The 10,599-nt window shown below is 49.9% G+C and overlaps 1 protein-coding gene across 1 annotated transcript; it reads right to left on the reverse strand.

Moving 5' to 3' along the window:
• Positions 1-128: 128 nt before the first annotated feature.
• On the reverse strand, positions 129-9,282 carry nwd1 (NACHT and WD repeat domain containing 1). The gene is made up of 18 exons (XM_076141480.1): positions 9,197-9,282; positions 8,873-8,989; positions 8,176-8,530; positions 6,764-8,060; positions 6,408-6,611; positions 6,074-6,227; positions 5,799-5,916; positions 5,474-5,638; positions 5,186-5,383; positions 4,882-5,004; positions 4,408-4,613; positions 4,044-4,301; positions 3,439-3,529; positions 2,941-3,092; positions 2,394-2,667; positions 1,735-2,288; positions 1,291-1,396; positions 129-1,070 (listed from the first exon to the last, which is right to left on the reverse strand). The coding sequence occupies exons 1-18, from the start codon at positions 9,278-9,280 to the stop codon at positions 760-762; spliced, it is 4,767 nt and encodes a 1,588-aa protein (XP_075997595.1). The 5' UTR covers positions 9,281-9,282; the 3' UTR covers positions 129-759.
• Between the last annotated feature and the right edge of the window lie 1,317 nt (positions 9,283-10,599).

The following is a 10,599-nucleotide window of genomic DNA, read 5'->3' on the forward strand; positions in this document are numbered from 1 at the left end:
TTGCTAAGGGTGACCAGCATCACAAACCCTTATTTCCTCATTCAGACACGTCGCCAGCCTCTATAATTCCTCATCTGCATGTCAGGTGGAGTACTGAGGGGGAGACGTCCTGTGTTAGTAAGGTGACCTCCTGACCCTTCTGGCTGCTCCTGGTCCTGCTTAGAGCTTTTTAGATGCTCTTTTCTAGAGACACACACACACACACACACACACACACACACACACACACACACACACACACACACACACACACACACACACACACCTTCTTCACTGCGTTCTTTATTCTAGCAGATGACAAACCGGCGTCTTCCTCCACCTCAGTCTGTGTTGTTGCCATACATTCTTAAGTTCTTTACTCTTTCTTACCTCCTACAGTATATGTAAATATTCTGATAGACTATGAAATTAGTTTTAGTATAATTGATCGACTGCTGAATGTGATTAGAAACAGAGAAACCCAAGAACCAAAGTTAACAAACAAACTGGAGCAGCTGGAGCATTGATACCCTAACGCAAAGAGCAGAGTGATGTTTGATAAAGTGCAAAGCTGCTCTCACCGTGTGTGTGCAACATCTATGAGCAAAGAACTATTTACTACATTGACCTTTACAAGAATAAAACAACCAGTCAGCTCAGATTTGCTGCTTTCGTTCTTATTTCAGTTGATGTTTCTTGTTCTTCTTTGAGTTTTGTGCATTTTGTTCTAAACCACCTGCTCCTGCTCCCGAAAGGTCACCGGGCAGCGACCCCAAGGCCTCACATGACGCTGCAGGTGGACGAGGGTTTGGCCCTCAGCACGCTCAGCACCTTCAGGTTAAACTGGGCCGGGTTGAAGTCGTGCAGGTGGGCCGTGGGGTCCTGCTGCTGGTCGGGCTTCTTCTCCCTGGAGGTCACCCTGTACTGGGCCTTCACGTTCCTCAGAGGGTTGTAGTCCGGGCTGACCTGTTCCGGACAGCGGAACGCCTCTCGGATCACAAAGCCTTGCTGGGACAAGGCCACGAAGCCGTTCCTGTAGGTCACCATCCTGACCACCGGGGAGTAGACATACTGGACAAACAGCAGCTTCCCTGTGAGGAGGAGACAGAGTGATGAGGATGAGGATGATGATGATGATGAGGAGGATGAGGATGAGGAGGGGGTGATGATGGTGATGATGATGATGATGATGATGATGACGATGATGACGATGATGATGACAGTCTTAGCCCACTACCACACACACAGCAGGCCACAAATCCTGAGTCATTACTGAGTCACCAGTACACACCAGTATACACCAGTACATACCCGTAGCAACGTCCCAGACTTTGATGGTTCTGTCCTGAGATCCTGTGAAGACGAACTGGTCGCTCTCAGAGAAGGTGGCAGTCAGGACGCCCTCGAAAAAGAAACCCTGAAGATCCACAGAAGGAACCATATAGACTCATTGTTAGTGTGTCCACCACATCTACACGCACAGCTGGTTCCTTGTGTGTAGTTCTTCTTAGGCATTATGTCATCATGAGCTCTTTGAGTTTCATCTGACTATTCAAATTCTACTTTTGTGCTACATGCAGCCTGAACTCGATTGATAATTGTTTTTTCCTTTTAAATGTGATTTTGTGATGAGATGGTTTGTAAATAAATGAGCGATGGACAAGAAGTTTAATTTGTACTAAAGGCGTGAAAACACCTGAATGTTCTTTAGCTGCTCTCAGATCAAAGTTGACCACATCATGTCTGACCCCTGACCTTGTACTCCATGACGTGGTCCAGAGCCAGCGGCTTCAGGGCCCAGAGTCTCTGCACCGCGTCCTCAGAGCCCACCAAAGCGTGGGTCCCCCAGTTGCTGGAGGTCACGGAGGTCACTCTGCTGCTGTGAGGCTCCAGACTGGAGACGCTGCCACTGCTGAAGTCGTGGAGCTTCACCTCGCCGCAGCTCGTCCCGTACAGCAGCCGGCGGTCCGTCAGCAGACCCATGGAGGACACCGGGGCGTGGAGCAGGGACAGGGGGACCGTGGCCACCGGCCCATCCACGGTAGGGAAGCTGTCCCTGGAGGTGATCTCAAACAGACACACGGAGTCCTCGTAGGCCACGGCCAAGTGCTTCTCCTGGGGGCAGAGGGCCAGGCAGCACACCCTGGACAGGCTCTCTGGAGGCGGGATGCACAGCGTCTCCTGCGGTAGGACTAAGGGGTAGATGAGGACGGTGCCGGTGGTCAGGCCGCACAGCAGCAAGCGTTTCTGCTGAGCGACCTCCAGACTGCAAACCTCAGCAGAAACTGCCAGACGGTCTGAAGGAGTACCTGAGGACAGACAGAAGAAGAATCGGTCCTCAAAATCAGCTGATACTGACTCAAAGAGAAATAGTTTTAGACCAGATGAAGTCCTGGGCTCTTCTCGTGTCTGACCTGTGCTGCAGTCCCAGCTCATGACCTCTGTGTGACTCTGCTGCTGAACGTAGAAGATTCTGTCACAGTCCTTGGCGACAGCGATGTGGGCGGAGCCTGCAGGCACGTGGGCTCTGGGCTTGTGGCGGGCGTCGTACTTCAGACTCCAGAGGTGGACGACAGGCGCCGCGATCGAGGCTGAAACCACAAAGCCGGAAAACAAAGACAGAGACGATACGGGAGCGTCTGAGCCGCAGAAGGAGTCCAGCAGCACACCGGTGGTCACGGACCAGATCTGTCAAAGCAGACAGGTAATCATGGGTAGACAGGTTTACATGGTGTATCAATCTTTACACACACACACACACACACACACACACACACACACACACACACACACACACGCTCGTGTAAGATGCAGTTGAGCTGCAGTCGTGCATTTCTGATCACATTTAGCAGACCCTAGCAGCATCCTCTCCTCTGGCGCCCTCCTCAGGAGAAACTTTACATTCTTGTCCAAACTAACGTAAATCTGGAGCCTCTCAGGCTGCACACTGATGTTTCTTACTCGTACGAGCTGGTCGGCTGCCCCGGACGCGAGCAGCCTGCAGTCTGATGAGACGCAGGCAGACAGCACGCTGTCCTCGTGCTGCAGGTCCAGGATTCTGTCCACAGAGTCTGTAGTGTCTATGTTAAAGAGGCTCAGAGTCCTCCCGCTGCCTGCAGAGAGTCAACATGCTGAAGTCATGTGTCAGCCTGAAAGCACGTGGTTCCCAACACACTCAAACACACAAACACACTAATACACGCACTCAGTTCTAATGTTCTAATGTAAACTAAGGGTCTGAACAGATACACTTCTGCCCAACCTTCAATATCTATTTGTAATTTTGTTCTTGCTTTGGCTTTAAGTTGTTGTTATAAATACTTGGCGCCTTAAGCTGCTTTGCTGTCCACAGTGGAGTGACTCCATGTAACTTTATGTCTGTTTACATTGATGTATTCTTAACATTAGAGCTGCAGTTGTGGTATCAAAGTTGATATATACAGATTGTTGTGGTGGTACCTGCTAACAGGATCTTCTCATCTTCACTGGCGCTCAGCAGAGAAGGAAGCAGAGGGAACTCGCTCACCGTCTGTTTACCAGCCCTGGAAATCTGCAGACAGCAGGAAGGAAACTGAGATAACTATGGTAACCGCCTGAAGTGTTCAGACGCATTAAACGCAGCGATGCAACCAGGAGTCATGGCTGCAGTGTGTTCATGTTACAGTATTTCAGACTACATGGTTCCAGCAAACATTAACACATTTTCACCAGTGACTTCATCAGTGATCCCAGTCTGGACAGAATTGTCCTTAAACATACTTGTCCTTCTGTTCTGTTCTGCACTTATTTATCTCCAAAGCTCTATACATTGACCTCACACTCACACACTGATGCAGGTTCATACAACCTGCACATCAGATCATAACCAGCAGTGAACATACACCTGTTTAATGGTTTGGCAACCAAAGCAGTCAGCATGATGTGTACACTGAGATCTGCTAACATGCTAACGTGCTAATATTTAGATGCACAGATATGTTTTGGTTTTATCAGTCTGACAGAGACCCCTGGTCAGACAGAGATAGACCATATAAACACATAAGAAAGGGTGCAAGCAAACTGACCTGATAGAGGAAGCCTTCCTCACAAACCACAAACACTTTCCCACGTTTGGGCAAAGTAACGAAGGTCACAGGGGTCAAACCCTGTGGGTTCTTTAGTTGAGTCTCCACTGCTTGCTGCCCGCCGGCAGGCTGGAATATCCTGAGCAGGCCGGAGTCTGACAGAGACACCACAGAGTCCTCCAACACGCACACAATCACACATCCAGCATCAGCACGGCTGAACAGCAGCTGGAGGCCATCCAACCTCCAGACCTTCACCTGCAGGGACAACCAGAGCTCCAGACATCACCACCACGCAGACACGACTGCTACTTAGAGTCAGAACAGTTATAGCCATAGTGCTGGTGAGGGCAGTGGTAAGTACTTGATTCATGGTGTGTGCGAAGATGAGCTGTCTCTGCTCAGACAGGTGAAGGTGAGTGGATGAAGGGGTGGAGTCAACAGGCACCGCCTCCAGGACACAGAACAGCTGTCTGCCAGTCTGCAGGCTCCACCCCCTCAGAGAGCCATCCGCAGCCAATGAGAAGCAGAGGGCGGAGCTCGAAATTACTGTTACACACAGAACTGCAGCTACACAGCCGGGACGCACAATGAGAAAGAGTGTACACACACACACACACACACACACACAGACACACACACACACACACACACACTGTTTAGACTCACACAGAGCAAACCTCAACTAAGGCCGCCAAGCTGCCATAACAACCAGATCCAGATCCTACTGATCCATATCTAGATCTGCTAATACACACAAACAGAAACAAAAACATGCCCTCCTTGGCGGAGAATAAGATATGATAGTGACATTTGTAATAATAAATACAAATTCAACCTGTGTGTCCCAGCAGCGTGTGTGTGAGCGTCATGTCAGCGAGACTCCAGACTGCGATCACGCCATCATCTGAACCTGCAACCAGAAGCTCCGCCTCCGGACTGACATGCAGACAGCAAACCCCTGCAGGCACACAGCACACAGATACAACACGCTAACATGCTAACGTCTATACCGTCGAAGTGACATGCTGGAGATTTTACAAAAAGTCACAATTTTCAGGAAAAAGTTTCCAGAAAATCCCAACATTAAGTAAAATCCCCATGATGTCTTTTGCTGAATGTGATGTTATACTGTATCTGACCTCCCTGTAGTCCACTGAGTGTGTGCTGCAGCGCCCCCCCTGGCTGCTGCAGGAAACTGCATTTGGGTATGAGGATTGGCTCTGGACACGTTATCAACCACTCCTCACACTGGCTGCACACCCGGCCAATCACAGAAGGGAAGGGCGTGGCCAGGGAAAAGAGTCTGGCAAAGAGCTCAGTGTAGAAGACGGACATATCTGAAGGATAAGGACAAGGTCACGTTTTGGACTATCCCTACAAACAGCAGCTACAGAGGAACACTTTCACCCGAGCAGCTATAAACTGACCCATGATTCCATCCAGGAAATCCAGGCTGGGCTTGATCAGGACCAGCGTGTCTCGTACCAGTGCGGTCTCAGTACAGTCCATGCACTGGGAGCACTGGTCCAGGTCGTGGATCACGCTGGACACCCCACACACTCTGCTCTTACAGTACAGCCACTCGGTGCTGCCTGGAGAACACAAAACCAACACCAACGGAAACCCAAAGAGTGACCACAGAGCAGGAAGTTTGATTTGACCACTAACTTAGTATTCACGTGATACCGATCGACCAATCACAACCGCAGACTCACCAATTATAAGAAAACTCGCTGGATGAGAGTTTCTTACCGATGACTTCCTGCCGTAGTTCCTCCCACAGGCCAGCATGCAGCAGGTGATAGGGCAGCTCCTGAAGCTTCCTCACGTTAGCCAATCCCGGAGCAAACCACAGCGGCTGGGGCGGGACCTTTGAGAACCACAGGGCCAATCAGGGCACACGCATATGAACAAACCTGATCTCAGGGGGCCAAGACATTCGAGGCCCCCCCGGGCAGAGGGACGCGCTGATACAGGTGCAGGTGACTATGATGTTTGTAACATGAGGGTGTGAGCCATGTTGGTACCTTCCTGTCAGAGAGCAGCAGCGACAGGCCCGGCAGAGAGACTGGCTTCAGCTTCCCCGACCAGCGACCCAGGAAATACTCAGCCAGCAACCTCAAGCTCCGTCCTCGGCGCTCGGCGGTTAGATATCGAGATGACACAGCCTTATACATCTGTCTACACACATACAGACACACACAAGCACAATAGTCATTACTCAGACCACGGCGTATGAAAGAAGACCTCAGAGGCTGCTCACTTCTTAGTTCGTAAGGACATTACAGATGCTGTGTGATGTTCAGTTCTGGTTGTTATTGTTATTGTGGTGATTATTGGCACGCTCAGGTGGATGTTTACCTGTTATGAAGGGTGATGGTGTTGACCCCGCCTACCCAGTGTTCCTCCAGCTGATCCCGCAGGTCCCACTTGAGCCGGGCCCACAGGAGGGGGGGCAGCCGGATCAACGAGGGGGTGGGAGGGAGGGAGTGCCTGTACACCTCAGTGATGACATCATCATCCAGGGACAGGATGTCGCGCAGCTCGGACTCCAGCAGGCCTTCCCTGAGGGGTCACATGACACACTGGTGATGTCATCACTATAGAACTTATTTCATGTTCTTCAAAATAAAATACAATGTGATCCATTTGTTGGTCTTTTACTCCATTTTGATTGGTTAACAGTTTTATTTAATGTGATGCTGTCGTCTCCTCACCGCGCCAAAGCGATGTACCCCAAGGCTCCGCCCACCAGCTGCTTCCCATGTTTTGCCTCCAGAGACAGGAACAGCAGTGACATCATTTCCTGTGTGTCCACACCCAGGTGGAGCTCTGTTAATGGAGTGAAGGAAGTCCAGCGTTTAGCAACTGTTAGCATCAGTTTGAGATGACAAGGACTCCCAGTCCTCTCAAAGCTTTGCAGCACAGCACAGCTTTGCTCAGGGGTCAAAGTTCTCTGTGACGCTCGCATGTAAGAGTTCAGAATCTGTTTGCCTTCATCACTCGACAAACGCTCCACTTCAAAAAAACTCTCTGAAGTCTCCAACTTCAATCTCAGGCGAGCAAACACCTCACTGTTGGTCTCAGTGGAAACCACCAGATGAACATTTGGCGGTATGTCAACTGGCAGCCAGTGGAGTTTGTGCGCCTGGTGCTCATGAGACAGATGATCCAGATGGTCCAGGATGATCAGCATCGCGTTTCCCTGCTGGGAAACGTCGTCCAGTAGCCTCTGGAAAAACATCACCAGTTCCACGTGTGTGTTGGCGGTAAGCGGGGTGGGCAGAGTCAAACCACAAGCCAAACAGATCTGGAAGCAGATGCTACGGAGGACATGGTCGATGCTAACGCTCTGAGGATGGCAGGCGGATAGTAGCCTGATCACCTGCAGCGCCCCTGCCTCCAGGACGTTCATCATCTCCTGGGCGAGTTTACACAGCAGAGCTGTCTTTCCGATGCCGGCGGCTCCATGGACCACCAGGGGGCGGTGACGAGCGTTGGTGGACTCCCACATGGAGAGGCAGAGTTTACCCAGAAGCCCCTGCCTTCCCTGCAGCCCTCTGCACAGCTCGGCGCTCAGAGCAGTGTGTCGTCCGACTTCTTCGACGACCCAATCAGACACGTCTTCCTTCTCGTCCTCCGTGCTGCCCCACCTCCTCCTCTGTGTCTCCATCATGCTGCTGACCCTGGCCTTCATCTGGCTCACAAACTGTTGGCAGACGCTCTCCAGGTACTGTGCGTGCTCTCTGCGTGTGGGGTCGATGTTCCCCTTGCTGAGCTCCACGCTGTGGAGGTTGAGGATGTTTTGCGATGTGGCGTAGAGCCGCGACTTGAGAGCGGCGAGGAGCGTCTGAGCTTCAGGGTCCAGCAGGCCATCAGCGGTCAAGTCCATGAACTTCAGGAGGCGCTTGGGGCCGTCCCTCATCTTCTGACGGGGAATTTCTCTTACGAAGACGATGGCTGAAGACTCGCCATTGTCCTTCCACAAACCGCATTCAATCTCACATTCGGTGACTGAGGACAAAAGACAAACACAAAACATTTCATCTGGCATCACATGACAGATTGTGTGTTGAATGTTAGGAGATATTTGACCCTGACTTGACCTGATTATGGTTAATTACTTTACCCGAAGTGTAAAAACATTGTTTCTGCTCGGCTGTGATGTCGCCGTCAGTCTCAGCAGCGGTGGCGGCGCTCCGTAGAAGCTGCAACAGCTGCGTCTCCGTGAGGCGCCAGGACAGGACGTCGCTGTCGCGCTGCGGCCCCTTCTCACTCTGGAGGTCGCCGTAATGGTGGAAGTGAGCTGTGATTGGCTGAAGGACGTAGGTGGGAGGGACGGCGTTGTCGTCTCTGATGAACCAGCGGTTCAGCAGTTTGAGGCCTTCAGGGTCTTTGCACAGTTTGGACAAAAGCATTTCAAACTGTTTCTCTGGAATGAGACGAGGAAGAGCCCGGTGACCGTACCGGTTCCCCAGCAGAGCCTTTGGAGCCACAACACAAGAAAATAAAAACAACAAAAATGATAATGATGTCATTTCTAACATTACTTCTTTTGAAATCCTTCATGTTTATGCGATTGGTCAAAGAGGATCTCACTTAAATGTAGAATTCTTAATTTTTTAATTGTTATTGATGATTAAAAAAATTCTTGAATAATTATGGTGCTTTTTTTAAACCTTTGCAAAGGTTATGTTTTCATCTGTGTGTGTTAGTAAGACAATTAAAAAGGTAATTGTTATGAAATTGATTGACTGAGCAACACGTGATGTGATGCTGATGTCGTCGATGTTGAGTGTGTGTGTGTGTGTGGAGTCCACACTCACGATGAAGGCCGGACCGGCTGAAATCCTCCTGCAGGTCTCCATCTCGTGCAGGCTGAGCTCACACGCCGTGTGGTCTCCATTGGGGACGCTACGAATCCCCCAACGCAAGTCTACCACCTGCATCATGGGAACGCCCAGGGTCAGGGTTGAATGATAAAAAGTGAGCCTCGCACAGAAATCTCTGCTGCTATAAACCTTCATGAAATGTTTTAAAGGGTTCTTCATCCTTTTCTTTAGTTTCTGGTTTGATCCGACTTTTCCGTGACCTCCAGGACCTTAGAGCCTCTAAATGACCAGTGTGAGAAAGTAGAAGAAGAAACTGACCTCAAAGACCAAACCCAGGCTGCGGCAGAAAGCAAGGACTTCTGGGTAAGCTTTGTCCAGTAGGGCCTTCCTCTCACTACTCATATCTGACACACACACACACACACACGACAAACCTTTACAACAAAAATAGGTAATAACAAATAAAATCAACTTAAAGAGATACAAAAATAACATCAAGCCAATCAATAATATAGATTAATTATCAGCTTTACTTACTGCATTACACAAGAATAGATCACATTTGAATACAATAAGGAAAACAAATGAGACCAATGCATGTGGAGATAAATCAGCAAAATAAAACAATAAAATGTCTCTCAAATACAGAGATGAAGAATATGTTGATGAAAGAGTAAAAAGCTTTGAATAAAGAGCCTAAAGCTGTAAGGATGAAGTGGGATCTGCACTGGTACATGACGGATACCATGTGGCTCTCTGACCTGTGAACGTGGAGCTGATGAACACTCGGATCACATTGGACCCTCTCCTCTGTGGTCCGACTGTCTGTCCCCTCAGGATGTCCTCCATGCTGGACTCTGCTGCTGCTGCTGCTGCTGCTGGACGCTCCATTGTCGTCTTCAGCCTGAGCGCACTGGTCGTCTTCCCCCCTCACGTCTCCTCCTGCTGGTTTCTCCCTAGACGCTTCATCTCCCTCAGAGCTTCTCCTCCAAGACAACCACAAGACTCCCACAGGAGCAGCTTACCTGCTGCCCAATCACAGTACAAACCTACTGCAGGTTCAGATATACTACTACACCACAGAACAAGATATCCCACAGCATCAGTACTACACTACCTTATTTACTACAGTCCCATGGAGTCTTGAGGGTCTGAGGCTCTATGTTGGTGTCTCCTCTCTTTCTTCCTCACATCCCTCCGGTATCGTATCTTTTCTTCTCTTTACTCTCTCGACCACATTGAGACGTTGTGCGATCGTTTCATCTTGCAGCCCTGTGTGACCCGTGGCATGCTGTTGTGTGTGCTCAGCTCAGCTCACCTGTGTGTTTACGGAGCAGGGCCTATGAGAAGCGGGGCCTCTGGGGGCCAGTGGGAGGCGGAGCCTCTGGGGACCGCCGCACACAGCTGCAGCTCAGAGCTAATTACTCTGAAGCCAAAGGTAGCAATAACGAGGACAATAAGGCCTCAGAAGAGCGGCAGGTCGTCTCGTCTGAGCGTGTGCACAGAGACCACGCTACAAAAGCAAACAACTTAATGGGCCATTCTGATGTTTTTACACTATTTAGTTCCAATATAGGATTGAAATGTAACTGGTTGTGTTCTGTTGTATTCTGTGATCACCTTTGAATTCAGGCTTCACTCATATGTTGGAGATGTTTGTTAAGATTTAAGTTATTGCTTCCCAAGTTTAAAAACATATTTGTACATTAGACGGTTTGTGG

This window comes from Genypterus blacodes, unplaced genomic scaffold (genome assembly GCF_046128005.1).
Source record: "Genypterus blacodes isolate CSIRO-AG114 ecotype Tasmania unplaced genomic scaffold, CSIRO-AGI_Gbla_v1 ptg000019l_1, whole genome shotgun sequence".
NCBI classification, from domain to species: Eukaryota; Metazoa; Chordata; class Actinopteri; order Ophidiiformes; family Ophidiidae; genus Genypterus; species Genypterus blacodes.